The sequence below is a fragment of the Ochotona curzoniae genome, unplaced genomic scaffold (genome assembly GCF_017591425.1).
Source record: "Ochotona curzoniae isolate NIBS_2020 unplaced genomic scaffold, NIBS_Ocur_1.0 contig_3527, whole genome shotgun sequence".
In the NCBI taxonomy this organism is placed as follows: domain Eukaryota; kingdom Metazoa; phylum Chordata; class Mammalia; order Lagomorpha; family Ochotonidae; genus Ochotona; species Ochotona curzoniae.
The window spans coordinates 1166326-1191842 of NW_024465897.1; the positions used below are offsets into that span (position 1 = coordinate 1166326).

The 25517-nt window shown below is 40.4% G+C and overlaps 1 protein-coding gene across 3 annotated transcripts; it reads right to left on the minus strand.

Moving 5' to 3' along the window:
• Positions 1-7814: 7814 nt before the first annotated feature.
• LOC121157639 (mammaglobin-B-like) lies at positions 7815-24870 on the minus strand. Of its 3 annotated transcripts, none has more exons than XM_040981965.1 (3): positions 24746-24867; positions 8640-8827; positions 7815-7921 (listed from the first exon to the last, which is right to left on the minus strand). In XM_040981965.1, the coding sequence occupies exons 1-3, from the start codon at positions 24798-24800 to the stop codon at positions 7883-7885; spliced, it is 282 nt and encodes a 93-aa protein (XP_040837899.1). In that variant the 5' UTR covers positions 24801-24867; the 3' UTR covers positions 7815-7882. The 3 variants fall into 3 exon arrangements, with proteins under 3 accessions (XP_040837899.1, XP_040837900.1, XP_040837901.1); XM_040981966.1 differs by lacking the exon at positions 24746-24867 and adding an exon at positions 10271-10368; XM_040981967.1 differs by lacking the exons at positions 7815-7921; positions 8640-8827 and adding exons at positions 22651-22855; positions 23424-23611 and having other exon boundaries at positions 24746-24870.
• Positions 24871-25517: the final 647 nt, after the last annotated feature.

Here is a 25517-nt window from a genome sequence, read left to right on the forward strand (position 1 = left end):
GGTCCATTGTTCTGCAACATCAAAGAGACAAACTGTGGGGCTCTTCCCAATCTATGATCCTCCTCCCTTCATCAGAAACCTGAACTACTTCCTGGGTGGCCTCAGTGTGAATTTGTCTTACTTTGTAAAAGTTCTACCACAGCAGTACAATATAGTGTTACATTTTGCTTTCTGCCTTTGTTGACAGATTTCATTGACATCTAATCTGTGTGAACCCACTTGACCTAATTTTCCCCCTTTTTTTTCATTTCTCAAGGAATACAGTTTCAATAAAGTTTGTATCTTGTTAGAATATTTGCATTTAGTATCCGTTGTCTTTCAAGGACATTCACTGCAAAATTAGAATGTTTTATATCTTGATAAAGTGAATTGATTTTGCTGTATGTCTCTTGTTTTTTTGTTTTCTTGCCTCAAATCTGGGGAACTCACTACTGAAAATATTCTTTTTCTCTTTGCTTTTTTTCTTTCTTTCCTTCTCACTTCCCTCCATTTCCTCACTCCTCTCCTATTTTTTCTTCCTCTTTCTTCCTTCCTTCCTTTCTTCTTCCCTTCCTTCTTTCCTTTCGTTCTTTCTTTCCTTTTGTAGACAACTACACTAAAGAAGGTCAAAAGAGAAGTGATTTCTCTTGGAAACTTTGGGTCTTATTTTCCTATTTGTAAGTGCAACTAAGTTATTGATTAAAATAAAAATGAAGAAAAATATAGAAGCTTGGAAGATATAAATGAAAGAAATATTAGGGTATAAGAAAAAGGGAAAAAGCGTGCACAGTAAGGAACAATGGTTTCAATGGATTATTTAATCTTTCTTATAATAACAATTTTTTCAAGATAGTGTGTTACTTTATTTTGAAAATCAGAATTATGCATACATAGAGAGAGAGAGACAGAGAAATCTTCAGCCCACTGGTTCACTTCCCAGATGACAACAATGGTCAGCATTGGGCCAAGCTTAAGCCCCAAATCAGGAACTTAATCTGTGTTTTTCATGATAGTGGCATCGTCCCAAACACATTGGTCATTTTGTGCTGCTTTACCTTGGCCATTAGCAGGGATCTGGATCAGGAGTGGAGTAATAGGGTCATACCCTGGCACCTGGGACGGCAGTCACACAGGTGGTAGCTTTATTCACTATGCCCCAATACCATTCTCCAATAGAATAACATTCTTCATCCCTGTTTGACAAAGGTGTAAAACAAAGCTTGGCAAAATGCACTACAGCAATATTGATACACAGAGATCTCTCTTTCTTTTGTCTTCTGATATTTTTCTTTTTTGAATTTCAGTTCCCACATATAGCAGAGCTCATGTGAAATTTGCTTTTCTGTGTCTGGCTTGCTTCACTCAACATTATGTCTTCCAATTGTGTGAAGCTTGATGCAAATTGTAGAATTTTGTTGTTTTTTTGATAGTGGAGATAATAGTCTAATATACATGTATATCACATTTTCTTTCTCCATTGGTCTGTGATGGATGCATTGGTTGATTCCATATTTTGGTTGTTCTGAAGAATGCTGCTATAAATATGCTGGTACAGGTAGTTTTTTGATACAGTTTTTTTTTTTTTTGGTCGTTTTGGTGTATACCTAAAAGTTGATTGCTGGAGCCTATGGAAGTTCTAGTTCCATATTTTAAGAAACTTCACACCCTTTCCCAGAATGACTGGACTAATTGTAAGAATCTCCCTTTGTCCACATCCCCAACAACATTTTTACTCCCTGTCTTTTGGATGGGGAGTGAGGTGGACGCTCATGAGATTTGATTTGATTACTCTGATGGCTAGTGAGGTTGAACATTTTTTCATACATTAGTTGACCATTTGCATTTATCCCCTTGAGAAGTGTTTACTGAGATCTCCTATTTCTTGACTGGATTGTGGTTGTAAATTACTTCTTTGTCAGGTAATTCACAAGTATTTTTTCCTTTTTCTGTTGGGTATCTTTTATATTGATGACTTTCCTTTGCTGTGCAGAAACTTCTGAGATTGATAGAATCCCATTTTGCTTTGCTTTTGCGACCTGTGTTATCCTGAACTAATCATTTCATAATCTTTGTAAACATCACAGTACGTATCCTCCCAACCCTTGTTCCATTTTCTAACTTCCTAGTCTTAGTCTTCTATTTGCTTCTCTCTCCTTTTCTTCTTCATAATGCAAACAGTTTCAGAAACTGTATGACTTTGCACTCTAGTGAAAACAGAGCTGGACTAGATGCAGTCTTTGACCTTCTTTCTGGGGGCAGATTTCCCTCACCCATACGCAACTTTTTCAGAAGGTGTTTGAAGTTTGGCAGAGAATTCACTCAAGTCTAAATAAGTCTAAATGAGCTGGAGTTTTTTTTTTCTTTTCTTTTCTCATAACCACTTCTCTACCTTAACTGAACTGTTGAAATCAACTCATACATCTGAAAGCTTATTTTATATTCGACTAACAGTTTTGTAGAATTTTCCATGCTGTGATTCAAAGGATGCTGTGTTACTGGAGTGAGTGACTGCTATGTGCAGGCAGTGCTGGCTAGAGAATGTTGTTGAGATTTGTGGTCATGAAGATGCGGATTTCGGTCACAAAAATTACTGTTTGTGATTCTGGGGCAACTGATAGTTCTGATGTCTGTGAGATTTTTTTGGGGTGAAATGATTATAAAAATGCATGTTAAGCATCTATACTGCTGACAGTTACTTTCTTTTTTTTTTTTTTTTTTTTTTTTTTTTTTTTTTGAGCTCCATGAGATTTTAATTTACCCACCTCCTATCTCTTTTTTTTTTTTTTTTTTTTTTTTTTTTTTATTATTGTTGCTTACATTGTATTGTGTAGTACAGTTTCATAGGCGCTGGGGATTCCCCCCACCCCTCCCATACCCCTCCCCCCATGGTGGATTCCTCCACCTTGTTGCATAACCATAGTTCAAGTTCGGTTGAGATTCATTGCTTGCAGACACATGCCTAGCATAAAGTTCAGCGTCTTATTGTCCAGATAAGTTCAGTGGCCTCTTGGGGAGACCTTCTATGGTCTGAAAATAGGTCTAACAGAGTAAAGATCCAGTCAGTTAAAAGCCCCAACGAGGCCACAGTATCAATATACAACATTATGGAATTAATTGACATAGTATTGGGTAAACAATATGTTAAAAATAATGCAAGTTCCCTTCTTCGAAACATCTGGGTTGAGACAGTATCAATGACAGGTTCAAAAAAAAAAAAAATAACAAACAACCAAACAAAAAATTACAGGTTAAAGTTACTTTCTTATGTGCTATAAATGAGGAAATCATGAAAAAGCGATTAGTCATACAGAGAGTGTTCATTCACCACACAACCGTAATATTGTTCAATGTGAAGCATCACTGTGGTTACACCCTGTCCTGACTCTGATCTTTGTGCTGTATGTGCCGTTGTAGGAAAAAGTCAGTTGGGTCTTTTCTCTTTTGGAGCTCATTTTCTAATGAGGGACTCAACTAGAAAACCTGCTGGTTTAGTAGAGTTCTGGTTAGGCGGCAAAAGCTGCAAGAAGAACAAAGTCATTCCAAAAGTAGGATGAAGTGACTGATGAGGGTCTTGCTGTAAGCAACTCAGGACAGCCTATAGGAGGAGATGTAGGTGGTGAAGCTGACAGGTGAATGAACTGGGTACCACCTCCAGGGAAAGAGCTGGGGAATGAGTGTTCTAAGAAGAGGGGAAACGAGTACAGAATCCTGATAGAAGATGGTTTTTGTTGAGGTCAAGGAAGAGAGTGACCACGTGTTCTCAAGGGAGGAAAAGAAAAACACAACATATACAGTGGAAATGTCAGCCAAGTTTAATTAGGAATGAACTGAATGTAATAAAAACAAGAGGGACAAATATAGTTTAAGCCTTCCGAAAAAAAAGGAGATGTGGGAGTCAGAGTCACATGTGAATCCTGAGTCACATCCTGAGTCACATGTGAATGTGTTGTTTGCTGTTTGGATTACCTGTGATATTTTTATGTACAATAGCTGGAGCTCAGGTTGTTGTGTGCTGAGAACACAATTGACTTTGGACAGGATTGGAATTTTAAGATTATGTGAGTATTTTTACACAGCAAACAAACCATATCTGAATCCTTTACTTGAAATCCAAGTGTGAATGGTTGATAACCGAAGAAGTTGTTTATGTGCCTGGGACTTAGAGTATCATTCTGATGTCCTAGAACTTGCAGGTTTGTCTTGTCACCTGCAGAACGTACAGTCTGAGTTCCTTCTTCATCTGAAAATGCTCCCTTTTGTTACAGGGCACCCACGTTGAAAGATGTTTTCAAGTTTTAAAATAAGCATCATGGTCCTCATTCTGTCATGAATCAAATCGTAACTCAGTCCATCTAAATGATCAGCCCTAACTGAGAGAGGCACATTACTTCAGTTATGGATCATGCTTGTGTCTCCTAAAGAAGGAGTTCTCAGGGTTCCAAACAAAGTTGATAAGTAACAGAAAATCAGTAGCTTTCTGTGGCCACGTATACATGTTTAGTGTATATTGACAATGTGTGTGGCTGGACACACAGACAAAACTTTCACAGACCCTTTCCAGAGGAAGCCAACCCTCTTTGACAGAAATAAAGGACATGGTAATAAAAGTGATAATTGTTGTTCTCGAAGTTCTAAGAAATTCTTGTGATGGAGACATCCACAATTTCTAAATTGTAAAGCTCTGTATATACTTTACATTTATCTAATAAACTTTCTTTGTCTCTGTATTTCTCAGTGTTCTGCACCTTTGTCCCTAGCACCTAGCGTCATACAGCATCCATGGGTAGAGCTCCAAGATGCTGTTAAACATGCTACATGCAAAAGTTTGCCTCCTACAATAATGGACCCACACACAATACCTGTGTCCCCAAGCTTAAGACTGGTTTACATGTATGCTACTGATTTTGTGTGTTGATGGAATGGTTATTATGTAAAAATAAAAAGTCCATGAAATCCTGGTGAGGATGTGGAGGAAAAGAGACTTTAATACCCTGTTGTTCGGAATGCAAAATTATGCTGCTAGTATGAAAAGTATTATGAAGAGCCCTCAGAAAATTAAAATTAGGTCTACCCTTTAGCCCACCTATTCCACTCCTGGGAATATATCCAAAGAGCATAAAATCAGCACATCAAAGAGTTACCTGTATGCCTGTATTTATAACAGCAGGAATCACAATAGTTCAGATATGGAATCAACTTAGATGTCATCAACTTATGACATGTTAAAGAAAATGTGGTGTTTATGCATGGTGGAATACTATTCTGGCATATAAAAAAGACATCCCAGCATTTGCAACAAAATGAATGTAACGTGAAAATGTTATGCTGGGAGAAATAAGCCAGAACCAGAAAGACAAATTTTGTGTGTTCTATTTTTGGTAGCTGATGTATAGAGTATAAAATTGTATGAATATCCTATCATTTGGTTTATATTTATAAATAGTGCCTTATCAAATCATACCGTGTTTATGATAATACATTGTGATTTTAATAAAGATTTATTTATTTATTTATTTGAGAAGCAGAGTTATGGAGAAGGAGAAGCAAAGGCAGAGAGAGAATCTTTCATCTGCTGCTTAACTCTCCAAATGGCCACGACAGCTAGGGCTGGGCCAGGCTTCATCCATGTCTTCCACACAGGTGTTGGGTCCAAAATACTTGGGCCATCTTCTGCTGCTTTCTCAAGCACATTAGCTGGGGACTGGATTGGCAGTGGAGCAACCAGGTCTTGAACTGGTATCCATATGGGATGCTGGTGCAGCAGGTGATTGCTCTGTCAGATATGTCATAGCACCAGCCCTGAAAGTATGTTCTTATTTCACAGGTTAAAGAATAAATGGAGGGGGAAATAGTAAGGACTTTTAAAAAAAGGATTTATTTACTTTTATTGGAAAGGCAGGTTTACAGGGAGAAGGAGAGACAGAAAGATTTTTCATATGTTGGTTCCCTCCCCAGATGCCTGCAATGGCAGGAGTTGAGATGATCTGAAGCCAAGCGTCAGCAGCTTCTCCTGAGTCTTCCACTTGAGTGCAGGATCCGAAGGCTTTGGACCATCTCCTATTGTTACCCCAGGCTACAAGCATGGAGCTGGATAGGAAGTGGAATAGCTGAGACACAAACTGGTACCCATGTTGGATGCCAGCACTTGCAGCTAGAGTGTTAGCCAGTTAAGTTTTCATGTTGGTCCCTATTTGTTCTTAATTTGGTTGTTAGTTGTGAATGTGGCCAGAGAACTAAATGTTATTAATCTGCACACTTATGTCCATTTCTTGCTATTTTCAAATATAGTTCAATAAAATGTTTAAAAAAAATTCATTTGTGGGGGATTCCAAGGGGAAATTCTACAGACAGAGGAGGGTGCCGTGCAGCAGTGTGGGAAGTACAAGCATGCAGCAAATGATGGGCACACCGCCCATGACTCCTGCAGCTAGGGTCTGAGAGTGAGGTGAGAGCAGGATCTGACTGAGAAGGCATTTAGGGAATGCACCCTAGTGGATGGAAAGAAGAAAACCATGACAATTTTGTCCTCTGCACCAGAAACGGTGGGACCATGAAAACCAGGCCGGTGTGTAACTAGTGACCCCCACTGAACCTTACTGAGCCTGCCCTGCAGGTCTCTAGACCTGGCTTCTGGGCATCCATCTTAGGGATGGTTGATGCCGTCAGTTGTGTCAGTCTTCCTCCATTTTCTGAAGACAACAGCCTGAGGTATCTCTGCTCTCACTCCTAGAGTGTTCATGGCCTGGAGCTTCTTTCATTCTTACTTTGTCTTGGTAAATGTATAGATCCACAGGTGTATTCCCATAACAGGAAGGCAAGGTGAGGAAATCTGGGAAGCTAGGGACCCAAACATTGGTTTTTGGCATTCACACTCAGAAGATATCAGTGTCTACCTGGCAGCTAACCAGCAGTGTTTTAGTTGCAAACTCAATCAGTCTGAACAAGAGCTTTCAACACCACTTTAACTGAAATATTTCACTCTGGGGGAAGCCTCTGGAGAAAATAGTTGCTGCACTGACTTTGCTCATCAAATGATTTCACTGTATATGTTTTATGTGGGCTGTGTACAGAGGTTAATATTTTCAGGCTATTGAGAGCAAGTCAAGGGAGTGATGTCAGCTAACAAGCATAGAAGAAAACTCTGAAAGCTTCTTTCTCTCATGAATGACACAATTGGACCAAAAACTCAGAGAGAAACTTCCACTGTGGGAAATATAAAGCTGGAGAAAGGACCCGTGTGTCCAGGAGCTATTTGGAATTAAGCAGCTATTTGGAAATAAGCAGGGGAGATCTGAACACCCTTGCACAGAAGACCATGAGCTCAGTGTGACCCCAAAGGTCTGGAAAGATAGTCTGGTTCCCAGCTTCAGTCAAGCAAGGGAAGGGAGCAATATCCCAGCAGTGCCTAGGTGGTTGATACACAGGGCCTGGCTGGGTCTTGAAAGCTTGGGGCAAGTAACGTTCTGATAGGATCTAGTCACCAAGCTGAACTAGAAGGTAATGACCTATGCTTATAGACACAAATATTTGTTCCTCAGTATGGAATGTGCCCATCAATCAATGAAGTCCATTTCGTAATGTTCCAGAGAAAGGAAATTTGATCCATGTAACCACCACAGCTATCTGAGGGGGATAAAACAGCCTTCCCCACACCCTTGGCTCTTTTAGTATGTTAGTTGAATCTGCACATACAGGCTGGTGACAGCGGAGGCCTCTAAATCCTATGGTGGAAGAAAACGGAACTTCAGCTTCCTGCAATGATTTTATTGACATAAAATATACTCCAGGTTTCAACAACTGTCTTGTAGATTTTCAATCAAAGAGAAAGAAGGTTGTGGTTTCAGGCAGTCCACAGGTTGGAGACCATTGTCTGGATTCTTCTGAGCCAAAGTTCTTTGGATAGTTAGAAAGGAGCACAGTACACGCTGTCATAAATTGCATGCTGAAATACAAAAGCAGACACATAACCTAGCCTCTCAGTGCTTTCTCCAATGATCTAATATTGAAGCCAAGATGTTTTCTATAATTCTTCACATTTTTTTTTTCAAAACAGCCTACAGCAAGAAAAACCTGGAAGAGGCTCCTGGTTCCTGGTTTTGGATTGGCCCTGGCTGTGAACCAGAGTGAACTCTTCTGGGGAGTGAACCAGCAGATGGAAGATCTTTCTGTCTGTCTCTCCCTCTCTCTATAAATCTTTCTTTCCAATAAAAAAAAAGTTTATGTAGAATTGACATAAGTGTTATTTTCTGGATAACAAACAAATAATACTTATTTTGCCACTTCTTGAATAAGAAATTTCTTTGCTGATTACCCTGCAATTAATGTCTCTGAACACCAAACTTTACCTCTTAGAAAAATATTTATGGATGTTTCCATATGTGGACTTGTCTGTCTGTGTTTTGGAGTTTCACCTCCCTCTGTATGTGTGTATTTGAGTCCTTGTGTACATGGACTCGAATGCTGATTAACAAAGATATTTCCAATTTCTTTTACGTGATTGGACTTGAAAAATTGTCATTCGTTTTGGATTTCTAAAGTGACATGGAAAATCATCCTTGTGACAAATTTAATGGAGTGTTCTGATCACTGATTACTTGTCATTACTGATGACAGATTTAGAGCCTGCTCCTTCCTGATCAACATGAATAAATCAACATTACCACCATGACTCTAACGTTGGCCAGGGTCTCATTGCTCTGGCTGAGGAAGCACTGTTTGAACTCTTCGACGGCCTCTTTAGTTTCATCTGAGTGGATGTATGGGTCAAGATACTCTGTGTATTCATCCACAGACACTTCTGGATCGATGGTGTGTTCTACTACGTCCTCCAGAAGCTGGCAGCCAGAACCTGGGGAGTAAATATGAGGAAAAGGACACAGAGCCTGAGATGGGAGCCATCTGGAAGTCCTAGACCTATGGCTCAATAAGGTTATGAAGTGGGCCCAGAGTGGTAGTGTAGTGGCTAAATCCTTCTTTGCCTTGCATATGCTGGTTCATGTCCTGGGTGCTCCACTTTCCTTCCAGCTCCCTGCCTATTGCCTGGGAAAGCACTTTAGAACGTCCCAGAGTCTTAGGACCTTGCACCCACGTGGGAGACTGGAGGAAGCTCCTGACTCCTGGCTTTGGATTGGCTCATCTCCAGTCATTGTGGCCATTTAGGGAGTGAACCAGTAGATGTAAAATCTTTCTTTCTATCTCTATTTTTCTAAATTTACTTTTCCAGTAATAATAATAATAAAAAGGTTATGTATGGAAGTCCAATGTTCTCAGTTGTAGGTTGAGAAACTCAAGCTCTGGGTCCCTAGACTCCTGAAAATCTTGCTCTACGTGTCTCCCCTTACAATTGTGGTGTCTGGGTGTTGGACTTCGTCAAGTGATGAATTAGAACAGGATGCTATGGTAGAGCTCTCATGATGGAATCACAGTAATTTTAGCAGAAGGACTCTTGGGGAACCTCCACTGTGACTCTCCAAAACCATGAGACAAAATAAACCATGCTGTGTATGAAGCTACTGCCAAGTGTTTCAGTTAATGTCATAAAGATTATACCAATACATCACTTCAGTATTATAATTCAGAATGACAGCAAGATTTCCAAGAACAGTAGGTATATTGAATTAAAATGTTCAAGAGCTACAGCGACTTTGCTATTTATAAGTGACGTGACACAGAAAGCAGTGCTCAGGCAGTTCCTTGCTGCGACTTATACTGTGGGGAGGGTAAGATGTCAGGATTTGGAATCTGATTTTATCACATCATGGACCCTGGTATAGTTTATCTAAATAATTGTGATCATGACTTTTTTTTTCAGGTTTCTCCCCCTGTGTCTCATCTGCAAGAATAAGTGAAAATATGGGACACTGGGCCATCCAGCTGCCTGGGTCTTATCTCCTGGGAGTTCCCTTGTTTCTTCTTAACAGCAAAGAATTTCCTTGAGTTTCGAAGTCAGGAAACTCAACAGTGATCAACATTTCAAGGTGCCATTCCAGCAATCTCTTCCTTTATTCCCCTGTAACATGAATCCTAGCATTTGGTCCTGAGAGTTTTCATGGGTTTCATAGTACTGTATCAATGGTGAGGCATGCTGGATGGTAACAAAACACACATACAACTCCAAGGCAGGGACAAAGCCCATGACAAAGCTACGTGATCTCAGGGACTAGTGGTGAACATTAGCTCTGGCCCTTTATACTGTGGCTTTCCTGTATGGCAGTAGAAAAATCAAGATGTCACCCACGTGGATCCAGGTACCAACAGCAGTTCCCAAGGGCCCTCCCTGCCCAGAACTCACCTGCATAACAATACAGGGGGAGTGCAGCCAGCATGAGGACCACGACCAGCTTCATGTTGAGCAGCTGTTGTTGGATCTTCACTGGTTAGTGAAGTGGAGCAATTTACTCTGCTGATGAGCACAGAGATGTGTTCTATTTATTCTTTAGGCAGTAATCTCACCTCTTCCAGGAACAAGGCGGAGGAATCACAGTTTAATCTGAAATTTACCAAGGAAGCACAAAATTATACACATGGAACCCAGCCAGTTCCATCTGTTTACAGAAACCAGGAGACAGTGAATTTGGACCCATGACAATCATAATTGAAAAGTTGTGTTGGGATTACTGTTGTCAATCTGAAATTCAAATGTTTCCTTTCCTTTTCTTCCCTTCCTCTTGACTTTTGCTGTGTTCACTTTAATCTTTATTTTCTCTGTTTTTCAGTTTTTTTTTTTCAATGTGGAACCAGCTTTGAGACCTCTTTGGTGTTTGTTTAATCAAGCAGCTGGAGCATTCTAATAATGCAAGCATGCAAAGCTAAAGCTAGTGTTTTAATTGCATGAAAATATTCTATGGATATTCAATTAAATATGGAAACAAGCCCACATTACAAGATTATTGGACAGAAAGCACATGAGTCTCCTTCGATCTGCACCTCAGTACCCCCATATATGGAGCACCAGAGCACCTTTCAGGGTGAAAGGAGATATGAAATGGTCTTAGATGCCAGTAACCATACATCTAACTGCCTTGATTCAACTGGGATGGGTGGTCAATTCTCCCTGAGGTGGGCACGTCGTCTTTTTCCAGTTATGAGAAACACAACACAGATAAATAGTTTCTCTTTCCTGAGAGATAATGAAGAAGCAGCAGACCTACGTATGGAGTCCAGTGTTCTGATTTCAGAGTTCTTTCAAGTCATCACACATAATGAGGGCTTGTTACAAGGGAACTACATATTCATTTGGATAAGTCGTTGTGGACAGACTGTGTTCTTGTACTATGGGAATTCATGTTGAATATTCTTAGAGACTCATGTTGTTCTGTTTGAGACCCAGATACTCTGTGGATTCCCATCTTTCAGTGTCACTTTACATTGAGACAACGTATTCAGTCTCAGCTGGACATAAACTACACTTTACTCCTTGGCTCTGTCTTTTCTCCTGCATCTGCATGTGTCTACCCATGCACATGATACTGCATTGCATTCGGAGCAAGTCTGAGATTGTTGCCACGAATCTTATTGCTGGCCTCTTCAACTGCTTCAAATTCCTGAGATCACACACCTTGCCATTTTTGTCCATGTATACTTGTCATGCAAACATTGCGAAGAAATTGGGGAAGGAATATCTGCTAATTCTCAAAGACTTCGATGAGTATCTTGCAAACAACCTTCCTTGATTGATGGTGAGATAGGAATTTGCTTCAACAGAAAGCCTTGGTAAATGTTGCTCACAAGCATTCTAAGATCAAGTCTCACTTTTCATTTTAGGTCCTGACACCTGCTTGAGGATTTTGGAGTCTTGAATGAAGAAGATAGTATCTTATTACTCACTAACAAGATAGTGAGTATTTTATTAATACAAAGAGGAAAGATGTGAGCTCTGGCATGCTTGCATGCGCGGCCTGAGTCATCTTGGCATACCCTTTTCCCTAGCAAGCGTTACTTTTTGATTTCTCCCTGGTCCACCAACATCTTGGGGCTACAAGCAGATGAGGTAACAAAACCAAGATCAGTTGCCAGGCAATTATTGGTTCTTCTTGGTCTCTTCACCACAAATTTGAACTTTACACAACCTGACTATACCTGATATGTATACGTAAGTATTTAATCCTCAAACCCATATGAGCTTTGGCTTGATTCATTAACTATTTACATCAACCTAAGATGTGTGAATAATTTGCTGTTCTAGTTCAATACCAACATTTCTCACCTGATTGTAATCCCTTGTGTATGTGGGCTTTATCCATAAATCATATTTTATTATGAAATAACTTCTGTATCTTTTGTTTTTAGAACCAGTTTATATGTATACATACACACACATGTAATATACACACACATATAATATACACACACACACATATATATATTTTTATGGTTCCATAGGCTTAAGGATTTCCCCTCCTGCCTCTCTGATTCTCCCCTCCCCCTGCAATGTTTGCCCCTATATTATTACAATAGTTAAGTGTTTCAGCAACAGTCACAAGTCCATCATTCTGCTATTTAAGTGTGTCCTGACATTGTAGGTATAGATAATGGTAGAGAGTCCAGCATCCTATTGTCAATATCTATTTAGTAGTTTCATTGGGAATCTTCCTTTTATTCAGAAATAGAGATGCATACCACAATTTATCCTTACTCCCTGTTATGGCAGTCTGTGGGCTTTGACTCTTTACATGAGAGATGTGAGAATTTGCTTTGCAGGTATGTCGTCGCTGTTTCTATATTTACTGTGGTTATCCGTGACTCCTTTCCTCCACACACACACTCCCCTGGATTTCCTGCTGATATTCCGACTCTTCCTTTTTATTGATACAAAGAGGAAAGATGTCAGGCATTTCATGGATACAACTCTAAGAAAATAACCATCTTCCCTCTGTTCCTTTACTTTTTTTTTTGTTCTTCTCTTTGCTCTTATGCAAACAGACCCTCATGACTGTACCAGGTGTGAGTGCATACATGAGGACCTGGAAGAAATCATACAACATTTTTTTGGGAGCTATCTTTTTTTTCACATGAAGACTATGAATATTAAATGGGATTTCTGGTTGGATCAAAGTTTGCTAATATGTAATTATAATGGCATTTTCCTGTTTCTTTTTTTTAATCGTAATTGATTTAACTTTAGAATTTCACTGTTATATAAATCACTGAACTTGTTTTTGTCTATTCCATTCCTTGTTACTTAGAATTTTCTTTCCAGTTCCTCAATGATTATTGTGAATGAACAGAGTAACTTATTCCTTTGGGCAGGAATTATTGAATGGTGATTGGGGATGTGATTTGTGCTCAAGCAGATAGCAACATCTGCTCATGAATTTGGGGGCAGTGACAGGGGAAAGGCCACTTTTTAAATATATGGAACAATGAATGTCATTGTAGAGTTAATGACTGCCATAACTAAAACTTGTTATGTGAAATTCTCAGGAATGCAAGGTTGTTTGTAGAGGGAGCCTTCATCTGTGCCTCCATCCAGTGTTAGTAGCAGCAATGGAAACTCTCCCGCACAGACTGCTGTGTGCTGCAGGTTTAGTGCAGGAGCAAGTAAGATCAGATCTTATATAATCTAAAACATACTTCCATATGAGTGAGGAAATATATGCTCCTACAATATATGAAACACATAAAAATCTTTCAAAAACATGAAAATAACCCCAAGGCTAAATTGATAAGGCTGGTTGATAAGGAAGGACCTTTAGTAAGTAATTCTGCAAGATCAAGTGTCAATTAGCTGAGCATTGGATGAAGGTAGGACTGTATCCATGGAAGAACTTGGAAATTGTTTTGGGCAAAGGGAATAGTAAGCACAGAAGCCAGAAGGTGAAGGACACTTCCAGTGTCAGGGATGCTAAGAAGCCACCTGCAGTCAAGACAGGGAAAGAACAGTCACATAGGATACAAACGGCAGCCAAGTTTAATCAAGACAAAGTAAGGAAAACAGAAGAAAAATGAACACATCTTAGATGATTAAGCAATTCACATGAGAGTTTCAGAACTCACAGGAGGTACGAACTCCAATTGTAATTACTCATTTACGAATGGTCTGATACCAGGACATTTGTGACTTCTTTACATCACAGTGATGAAGCATGTGCTGTTCTGTGTGGTGATCACACTTGACCTTGGAGAAGATGAGAAAAGTGATATTGTATACTTGTGAGATTTGGTTTACAGCATCGACCATGGATAGCCTCCTTAAACCCCAAGCCAACTGAAGATGTATGCAATGGAAAAAAAAAAAAAGACAGTTTCCTTTCCAGAATTTAGTGGGGGACCTGCTTGAGTATTTCTGGACTTGTATGTTTAATTTATTTGAAAATATGCCACAATGGCTACAGGGTATCTCCAGTAGAGTGGTTGCTTTTTTGTTTTAAAAGACCAATATATACATATATACATAAAGAAGGAGAAACAAAGAGAAAGACCCTTCATTTGCTGGTTCAATCCCTAAGTGGCCACAATGGCCAGAGCTGAGCCAATCTGAAGCCAGGATCAGGAGCCTCCTCTAGGTCTCCCACATGGATACAGGGTCCTAAGGTTCTGGGCCATCCTTCATTGCCCTCCTAGTCCACAGATTCGAAGCTGGATAGGAAAAGGAGCAGATGGGACATGAACTGGCACTCATATGGGATCCAGACACACAAGGCAAGGAAGGATTCAGCTGCTAGGCCATGGCACCAGACCTAAGTGATTTTTTTTTTAAATATCTACGTTTTTATAGGACGTATTATGATGATCACTCTCCATTAACAAAATGTTCATTGTTTGTGTTACTTTCTTTGTTTCCAGTTCTACTAATAAAGGAGAGCTCATTTAATTTGAATTATTAGTAAAGGTTCAGGTCAAAGCTAATCCCAACACTAAATGTCAGTGTGCCGTCCTTGGCACTAACACTGCTTGTCATGCTCCTGGATGAGGAACTTGAGGTCACGGAGGAAGGAGATAAGCAGAGGAGGTGGTTGGAGACGGGGTTGACAAGGGTCTCTGTTCCCCTCTCTTTCTGAAGTGACCATTACAATGACATGATCTAACCTCATTGTGTCTAATGAATTGGCACAGAAAACATATTTGGAAGCAGAAAAAGGGCAAGGTGTCAGTCCTTGGATGACTCTCCTTGTGTTTTTTCTTCCCCCTCTAAAACCACAAACTTTTTTTGGTTTGACATTTTTGTGAAGTGTTTGGTTCTGAGCTTAATATGGTCCACATGAGATTGCTGATTTTCTAACCAGACTTTCTCCATTAGGTTAGGATTTTTTTTTCCAATGATCATATGATCCTTCTGGTTATAGATCTTTCACAGTTGTGAATATATAGGTTTTAGGGGAATCAGAAAAATTTATAGAGAAACTGGCAGTCAGACTTTGCTACAGCAACAAGTCAGTACTAAGGTACATAACCCATGCACCTTCCTGGTGGAGGTGGTCTGGATGTGGTTTTGATTGTCAGAGCTAAATGGTAATGATTGCCCTTAGAATACTGTGTGCAAGATCAGGTTTCTGCTTCACGTTCGCCAATTACAGCTCAGCAGCTTACTTTCAGATTTTGAAATCTTTAATCAGTGGAGAATTAAGCTTGTGATTATAAAGTAAGTGGAAAGAATACTATTACAAAGAGCAAAAAAAAAAAAGAAAGGAGGTGGGAAGAAGGGGGGAAAGAGTGGAAAGTATCATTTCACTCTTAAAATTGTGCAAATGAAATACAGGAAATCTTCTTTCTCCACGTATACATACCGTACTAGATTTTTTTCTAAATGTACTTTCTCTGCTGGACAATGAGGAGTACCACTAGTGAATAACACTCAGGGAACTGACAGTAGGTTCCAGAATAGCAAGATGGTGGCAGGAGTGTGGGCCTCTCTGTTCCCCAGTGTTCTGGGATCACCCTGAGGTGCAGGGGTCTGCTCAGGCTCCTCCGCACATCTGAAGCGCTTCACTTCCTCCTACTTGTTATCTTCTTCTAGATCCCACTCAGTGCCCCTGGGTCATCTCTTCTTCACCATCATCATCATACTTGGATGTGTGCCTCTGAACCAGTTCATCAGATGCCAGAGGACCCAGAACTCATACACTCCCAGCTGGCTGAGAGTGCTAGCAGCAAGCAGGCTTCTTGTATGGAACTGTGACTATCTCACGGGCCAAGCGTGGTTTGGAATGAGCAGTGCCTCTCTGTGCCTCCTTTCTCATTAGATGCTTGTAGCAAATCACATCACCTTCCTCAGTTAGTTGGTTTGATAGAATCCATTCCTGAAAAATATGTTTATTCCTTGGCTGTTACGGTGATTGTTGCTTCATTTCTTTGTGGGCTATCTTTCTGTGGTTGCCTAGGTAACCTGTTGAGTTTAATAAAGCGTGTACTGCTTCACTTGCTTTGCACCTCCCGTGTCTCGATCTTCCTCTGCATGGTCATCACACCTTGGGTCCCTATCTCCTCAGAAGGATCATCCACACTTGGGGAATGCCCATGAAAAATGTTTTTATTCTCTTTTGAGTCTTTGGAGAGTTTTATTTTTATTCATGCAATAATGACAAGATACTTTGTGTTCTTATTAAGTATTACCTCATTTTTTGCAATATACTCTGCTTATGTTTGTTGCTATGTCTTATCACACATTTTGATAATTAATGTTCTTAAGCAATATATCAAATTTTCATGCATGTGTCAGACGATGCTAAGTTTAGTCCTGTGTAGATTTCAATTTGTCCTAATATTTTCTTGGAGCATATTAGCCTCTTTGCATGACATTACAACAGCCTCTTTTTCTCCTTTCATAATCTCTTAATTCAATTTTTTGGTTAATTAATTTATTTTGTGATATAATTCCAAACACTCTGAGATTTTTGTCCTCCGCCAGATTTTTCTCCCCAGCACTGATTTCCTCTATTTTATTGCTATAATGTAGCCCTTTTTTTAAAAAAAATATTTATTTTTATCAGAAAGTCAGCTTTTCAGAGAGGAGAAAAATATCTTCCATCATCTGGTTCAGTCCTTAAGTAGTCACAACTGCTGCAGCTTCTTCCAGGTCTCCCACTTGGGTGCAGGGTCATAAGACTTTGGGTCATTCTCTACTGCTTTTCCAGGCCCAAGGCAAGATATTGGATGGAAAGTAGAGAAGCCAGGATACGAACTGGCACCCATATGAGATGCTGGGTGCATAAGAAGCGAAGACTTTAGCTACTAGGTTATCGTGACAGGTCCTATACTACAGTCCTTAAAGCAGTCATAAGTTCATCATTCAGCTATTTAACTATATCCTGATATTGTAGGCAAGGACGACATCCTACTGTCAGGATACATATACCAGTTTCATGGGAAGTCCATCTTTGATCTGAAAGTAGGGTGCATACTGCATTGTATCTTGTATCTGGATACGGTAGTATCTATTACATAGTTCCTCTAGAAGACTGTATATAAATATAAATACATGTATTTTTGATCTTATATTTTGCATAAGGGTTGTCTTATATCAGAGAGAACATATGATATTTTTCCTTATGTGTTTAACTTACTTTACTGAGCATAATGGTCTCTAGTTGGACCATATGGTTACAAATGGTAGAATTTCACTCTTTTAATGGCTGAGTAATATTCCATGGAGTAAATGTACCATGGCTTCTTTAATCATTCCTCTTTGGATAGGCATTTGGCTTATTTCCATGTCGCTGCCGTTGTAGATTGTACTGCTGTAAATATAGGATTATAGATTGCTTTCTCATATGTAGATTTCACTCCCTTTGGATATATTGCCAGCAGTGGAATAGCTGGATCATATGGCAGGTCAATTTTCAGTTCTCTTAGCACTCTATATACAGACTTCTATACTGGTTGTACTAGCCTGCACTCCCAGCAGCAGTGAAAGAGGGTACTTTTCCATGCCAGCAGGTGTTGTTAGTAGATTTCTGAATGTAAGCCAATCTCATTGGTGTTACATGGAACCTCAATGTGGTTTTCAATTATATTTACCTGACAGGGAGCCTGAGCAGTTTTTCACATGTCTGTTAGCCATTTGAAACTGTTTTTTTGAAAAACACCTGCTCATTTGCTTTACCCATTTCTTTGCAGTTTTTTTTTTTATGTCCCTGGGTTTCTGAAGCTCTTTGTAAATCCTGGATATTATGTTCTTTTCATTTGTGTAGTGTGCAAAGATCTTCTGTCATTCTATTTGGTGCTTTCACTTCGTTAATCGTTTCCTTTATTATACAGAAGTTTCTTAGTTTGATGTAGCCCCATTTGTTTATTTAATCTTTTACTGCCTGTGTTTTTGGTGTCTTTTCTTAGAAGTCTTTCCCCATTCCTATATCTTGGAGAGTGCTCCCTATGTTTTCTTCTAATGGTTTGATGGTTTCTGAATGCAGATTTACATCCTTGATTCATTTAGAATTGATTTTTGTATAATGTGACAGGTATGGGTCTTGCTTCTTAATTCTGCAAGCTGCTATCCAGTTGTCCCAACAGCATTTGTTGAATAGACCAGGCTTTTTCCCTGGATTGTTTTCAGTCTTCTTAATTCTTTCCATTCTGGACTGTAGAATTTTCTGTGAGAGGTCAGAAGTGAGTTTGATTGAGGCTCCTCTATATGTGAATTGGCTTTTTTCATGTTCATATTTAAAGAACTTTCCCCCTGTGATCAACTGAAGAGAGTTTGATTATCATGTGTCATGGCGAAGATCAATTTGGTCAATACTATTGGGAGTTTTGTGTCCCTCCTGCATGTTGTTTTCCCATTCTTATTCCAAATTATTGATGTTTTCCTTTGTTATTTCATTGAATACATTTTTAAACCCAGCTTCTCTCTCTGTGCCTTCCAGAACTCCCACTACTCATACTTGGCCTTTTAATAGTGTCTCGTTATTCTTTTTTAAAAAAGATTTATTTATTTTTATTACAGTCAGATATCTATATAGAGGAGGAGAATTAGAGAGGAAGATCTTTTGTCTGATGATTCACTCCCCAGGTGAGCGCAATGGCAGGTGCTGTGCCAATCCAGAGCCAGGAGCCAGGAACTTCCTCCAGGTCTCCCATGCAGGTGCAGGGTCCCAAAGCATTGGGCTGTCCTCGACTGCTTTTACAGGCCACAAGCAGGAAGCTGGACAGGAAGTGGAGCTGCTGGGATTAGAACCGGTGCCTGTATGGGATCCTGGAACATCCAATGTGAGGACTTGAGCCACTAGGCCAAGCTGCTGAGCCCATATCTCTTTATTCTTGAATTCTTAGCTTGACTCAGTTATTTTTCGATCTTTTTGATTTTTCCCCCATCATTGAAGGAACTGTCTTCCATTCTGAGATTCTTCTGCTTCACTAATCTATTATTGTTTTAAACATTTGTTTTACTTTTGATTGCAAAGTCAGATGTACAGAGAGGAGCAGAGACAGAGAGGAAGATTTTCCATCCAATGATTCACTCCCCAAGTGACTGCAATGGCCGGTGCTGTGCCGATCCAAAGCCAGGATCCAGGAACTTCTTCCAGGTATCCCATGCAGTGTCCCAAGGCTATGGGTCATTCTTGACTGCTTTCCCAGTCCACAGGCAGGGAGCTGGATGGGAAGCGGGGCAGCCAGGATTAGAACCGGCACCCATATGGGATCCTGGACTTTAGCCACTAGTTCACCACACTGGGCCCCTCACTCATCTATTATTGAGGCTTTACACTGAATTTTAAGTTTACTCTGCTGTTCCCTCCACTTGTAATAATTTAGCCTGATTTGTTTCAGTGTTGCTATTTCCCGTGTGACATATTGCTTGAATTCCTTGATTCCTGTATATGCTTCTCATTTGTTGATAAGAAGCTTTATAACAAAGCTTTTAAATTTCTTATCTCCCATTTTTAAAGTATCTTTTTCAATTGGCGGTTGACAAAAGCATCTGCTTCTTTTGCAGGGGAGTCTTCAGTAATATTCATTGTATCTCTTCATCTTCTTTTGATTGGTCATTGTAATTCTGGTTAGCAGATTCTTCTCCATAGGACCCATTTTTACATTGTGTTGCCCACTTGTGTGAAGTTCAATTGTACTTATGCATTCAGTACCCTGTTCTTCATTTGATTCTCTAGTGTTACTCCCTCCAGTGTGTTTCATTCTTGGGTTCTTATGCTGGCTTCCACTGTGGTCTTCATAGTGCCAACTCCTGGCTCACCACTTTCCAACCCTGGTGATCCTATGCTATGGCCATACTATTGCCTGGAGAGTCATTCCCCCACTCCCAGTTTGAGCAGTGCCTGGGATTAGCTTGACGCCAGTTGTCTTAAACCACTAGATTATCTATGGTGCTGATTGCAGGAACCTGCTCTGTGTTAGATCTGAGGGCCACCTGGATCTATTTTGGGTGGAACCTGCATGATGCCAGGTTGGTACTGTTTTCTCTGTGAGACCATTGTGTGCAATGCATTGAACTGGAAGTGAGTTCTTTCCTGGCTCAGCATCTGTACAGCTTGTTCTTTTCCTCACTACACAAAATGGCATCCAATATGCCACTGGTGGAGGTCTGGACCTGCCAGCTGTTAGGTTTGGAGGCTACCCAGACCTATTTTGAGTGAAATCTGCAGGGTGTCAAGTTAGTATTGATTTCTCTGCCGTATCAGTGCAATGTGTTGAGCTGGACATGGGTTGTCTCCCAGATTAGCACATGTGGAGGTCACTATTAACCTCCAGCTCTCCATTATTTTCTCAATATACAAGGTAGCCTTCAATATAGCACTGGTGGGTGTCTGGGCCTGCTGTGGTCTAGGGGCTATGAAGACCGATCTTGGGTGGAAACTGCAGGATGAAAAATGGGTGCTTTCCCTTGTGGGCTTGGTGCAATGCATCAAGTTGGCAATGAACTCACTCATGGTTTAGCCCTTATCCATTGCTGTGGTTACTCCAGCCCCTCAGCTTTTTCTCAGTACTCAAAATGGCACCTGATGTGGCACTGGTGGAGGAATATGCAGTGAAATAGACCCTGTTTCAGCACTTGCTTGCTAGGACTTTGCACTCTGCTTGTGCTCATGGTCAAACCAGGCAAATCAGGGGGATGGACATGTCTACTCCTGGCTTTACTTCCTGAGCTCCTGGTGAACTTCTCTTTTCCCTAGACCACTGGGAGAACTCTGGTCACTAATCGCTGACCTGTGCTGGGGTGCCTGGTAACTGCAACACTGCTCTGCTGACTCTGCTGCTTATATGTGTCCTCAGGCCTCCAGGTATTCTTCTGCCATGATCTTGTCCTGGGATCACAGCCTCTCTGCTTCACCATTCTAATGATTCTGCATCTGTTTGTGTCCTTACTGTAGTCCATCATTTTATTTCTCTTTAGTCTATACAGTTTGATTTTGCTTTGTTTCATGTGTCAATGCTGATCTTAAGGTGTATGCCTATAACTGGGAGACAACTTGAGGAAATAAAGGGTCTGGGAACCATACAGTAGCTATAGCTGTGCACATTCACAAAATTTCATTGGGTACCCTTTGCCTTAATGACAGCTGACCAGTAGTGTTTCTGTTGCAGACTCATCCAGTCTGAACCAGAACTTTCCTTCCATCATTACCTTACCACGCAGGTGCCTGGACATAGTGCTGGGGTCCAGCACCATGGTGTATTACACTAATCCTCCACTTGTGCTGCCCACATCCCGTATGGACATCAGTATGAGTCCCAATGACCTCACTTCTGATCCAACTCTTTGCTAATGTGTCTGGCAAAGCAACGAAGATGGCCCAAATGCTTAGGTCCTTATATTCACATGGGAGACGCAGATGGATTTCTGGAATCCTAGCATAGACTGGCCCAGCTCCAGCCATTGTGGCCACTTCGAAGTAAACCAACATTGGAATGTCTCCCTATCTCTGTCTCTCCTTCTATTTCAGTAACTCTTTCAAATAAAATAATACACATTATTTTAAAAATTGCTAAATTACTCCACTCTTGGGGATTTCAAGTTAGAGAAAATAATAGTTATACTACTTTCTGCTGACCTCATTTATCAACTAGTTTGATTTTTTTATATTTGTTATGGACAGTTAACCAAGGTTAAAAATTCAACTCCATTGAGAGAAGGCAATGACGTAATGTTGGTATACAGGCATACCAGGAAACCCTGGGGACTTCTTTCCATCTTAATTATAAACATGAACCAAAAATTCAGAGAGAAACTTCTGTGGTAGGATATCAAGAAACCAGTAGAAGGAGCTGTATCCAGGAGAAGATAAATGCAGCTGTTTGAAATTAAATAGGGGCAATCTGGACACACTTGCGCAGAAGACCATGAGCCCAGTGTGACCCCAAAGGTCTGGGAAGACAGTCTGGCAAGGGAAGGGAGCAGTGTCCCAGCAGTGCCTAGTTGACTGAATACACAATGCCTGGCTGGGTCTTGAAATCTTGGGGCAAGTAATGTTCTGATAGGATCTAGTCAGTCACCCAGGCAAAAACGCAAATGATTTTTGGGGCTTATAGACAACACTGCCCTTTGCTTTCAATAATGTATGTACCCATCCCACCTAATGTTTCATCCTACGATTATCGCTCAGAAAACAATGTGATCAATGCAATGAGAATACAAAAATCTATCAAAGGAAGATCAAAACAATCTGCCCAGTCCTATGTCCTTGGTTCTTTGATGCAGCATTATCTTCGGCACACACAGGTCAGTGTCAGAGATCTGTAAACCCTTGCAGCCTTACGGTGGAAGAAAAGGGAACTTGACAGTTCCTTGCAATAAGTTTATTGAAATCAAATGTACTACAGGTTTCAACAATTGTCTTTCAGCTTTATGATTACAGAAAGAAAAAGAAGCAGAGTTGTGGTTTCTGGCAGTCTGCACACAGTTGGGGAACGTAGTCTGGATTCCACTGAGAAACAGGCCTTGTGACAATTAAAAAGGAGCACAGTACAGGCTGTCAGTTATTATATCCTGCAAAATAAAATCAGACATGTGACATAGCTTTTCAACACTCTCTGCATTAATGTAATATTGAAATCAAGATTTCTTGCTATTTTATTAATTTTTTCTAAAAAAAAATGCAGGAAAATTACCACTGAAAGCAAACTTGGAATCATTATTTATTCTACATTTGGAGTGCAATGATGGATGCCTAGGAGAGGCCAGTGCTCTAGGGCAATTTCTCCCACAAGAGACACATTCTATAGTTTTCAGTCTCCTCCAAAATTATTGCTCAGTGAAATAGTTTAGAGTGTGCGTGTCTCTCTGCTTGTGTCACAGCTCTTCATGTGTGTTTTATAGTCATGTGTGCATGGACTTGGGTGAGTGTTAGGAAAGATGTTTGTTAATTCTACCTGCTACATTTTAAAAATGTTCACTGATTGTAGATTTGAAGTGAAGTAGGATATCATACTAAAAACAAAATTAATTTAACTGACTAAATCGATATGAGTGTAACTGACTGTCATTACTGATGATAGATGAAGAGCTTGTGTCTTCCTGGTGAGTGATTTACAGCATAGAACATAATCAACATTACCTCTAAGGCTAAAAAGTTTTCCAGAGTCTTGTTGTCCTGATTGAGGAAACACTGTTTGAAATTCACCACAGCCTCTCTTTCAGTATCAGTGTTTATGAATTCAGACACAAATGCTACGTATTCCTCTATCGATACGGCTTCGTCGGCAGTCTTACTGACCAAGTCCCCCATTAACTGGCAGCCAAGACCTGGGGAGTAAGAATGAGAAAATGAGCTTATAGTCTGATGTGGAATGTGGTTGGGAGTCCTAGTTATATTAGCCATCGCCCCATAATTTTCTACCTTAAATGTACAGGGCGGTGAATCGGCCGTAGAGGATCTGTGTCTCTCCTTCCCTCCCATAAACGACTACATCCAAAATGCTACAGTCACAGAGGTGGGGAAGACAGTGCACTCCCACGGTCTGTCTAAGCTCATCATGCAGTCCTCCTTGAGTTGTCATTCTGCTCTTCTCATCAAACCCCAGAACAACGCGGCTCCTGGACCTTACAGTTGGAACCCCCAACACCATGAGCCAAGATAAACCTTGTTTGGTATGTAACCACTTACACTGTAAGTACTACCAAGTATTTTAGGTAAAGTCATGAAAACCCAATTAACATATCAAGTCAGTACTATAATTCAGAGCAACAACAGGATTTCCAAGGGTAACAGATCTCAAACTTAATATGTGCACTAGCTCTATTAGCTCTGCTGTTTATAAACAATGCAATGCGGACCACAGAGCTTGGGAATCCCCTGCTTTGGCCTGTATTTTGGGGAAGGTTAGAAAGATGTCAGGATTTGGATTCTGACTAGATCATTTCATGGATCATTGCATAGCTTATTTACATAATTCTGACCACAACACAATCCCTTTCAGGTTTCCACTCCTGTGCACCATCTGCAAAAATAAACGACAATGTGGTGTACTGGGTCATCCAGTCACTTGGAATTTTTCTCTCAGAGGCCCCCTCTTTTCTCTCACCGTGCAGGATTTTCTCGAGTGCCTTAGTCAGGAAAGTCAACAGTGAACACAATGTCATGGTACCATTCTTTCACACCCTTCCTGAATTCTTCTGAATGTATATTTTAACATATGTTCCTGAGATTCATCCTGGGTTTTACCGCACTATTTTCAATGGTGAGGCACACTGGATAGCATACAGCTCCAGGGCAGGGACAAAATCCATAAAAACACAGCTCTTTCCCAACAGTGGTGATGATTGATAGGTCTATTATAGCTGGCCCTTTGTACTGAAACTGACCTGTTACTGGAATTACAACATGGTTCCATTTACCATCTGCTGTAGCCCATGTTGCCTTCCCTGCTCGTAACTCACCTGCATAGCAGTAAAGGGGGAGGGCAGCCAGCATGAGGACCATGACCAGCTTCATGTTGAGCGGCTGTTGTTGGATCTTTGCTTGTTAGTGTCCGAGTTGAAGTGGTATACTGTGTAGAGAACACAGAGTCCTGCTGTATTTATTCTCTAGGGAGCCACCCAAATTCTTCAGGGAAGAAAGGAGTTTCATATATTTAGTTTGTGATTGGACCATGATTCACAGATCTACCTACGTGGAATTCAGCCAGTCCTATCTGGATGCAGAAACCAGGAGGTGGAGCATTTGGACCCATGACAATGTAGAGACTGACATAATCAAATAGTTGCATTGCAAAAATTATTATCAATAACTCAAATGCTTCCTTTTATTGAAATCCGATTAAGTGATATGTTCACTTTCATTCCAGTCTTTACTGATTTTCTCTTCTTTTTCTTTCAGGGTGAAAGAGGCATGAAATGGATTGGGATTACAGTAAACATACACCTGACAGCCAGGACTCAGCCAGGGTGTGTGATCATCCATGAGGTGGGCACTTCATCTCTCTCTAGTTGTTGCAAGCACATCACTGATATAGAAGTTTGCTTCCCTGGGAGACAGTGAGGATGCAGAAGATGAGGTATGAGTGCAGTGTTCTGCATTCACTAAGTGCTTTCAACTCATCACACAAAGTGGGTGGTTACCAGGAAACTACAGATTCAATTGGGTCTGTTTTTGTGTATAGACCGAGATTCTTGTGCTAAATGAATTTTGTGCTGAATTTTCTTAGAGATC

Bases quoted from the DNA above. Each gene is read 5' to 3' on its own strand.
- LOC121157639 (XM_040981965.1), bottom strand. From the start codon at position 24,800: ATGAAGCTGGTCATGGTCCTCATGCTGGCTGCCCTCCCCCTTTACTGC. The intron at 8,828-24,745 runs GTGAGTTACGAG...TTTACTCCCCAG, and splicing joins CCCCCTTTACTGCTATGCAG to GTTCTGGCTGCCAGCTTCTG. The intron at 7,922-8,639 runs GTAATGTTGATT...TTTGTATTTCAG, and splicing joins CCAACGTTAGAGTCATGGTG to CATGCAATTTATGACAGCGT.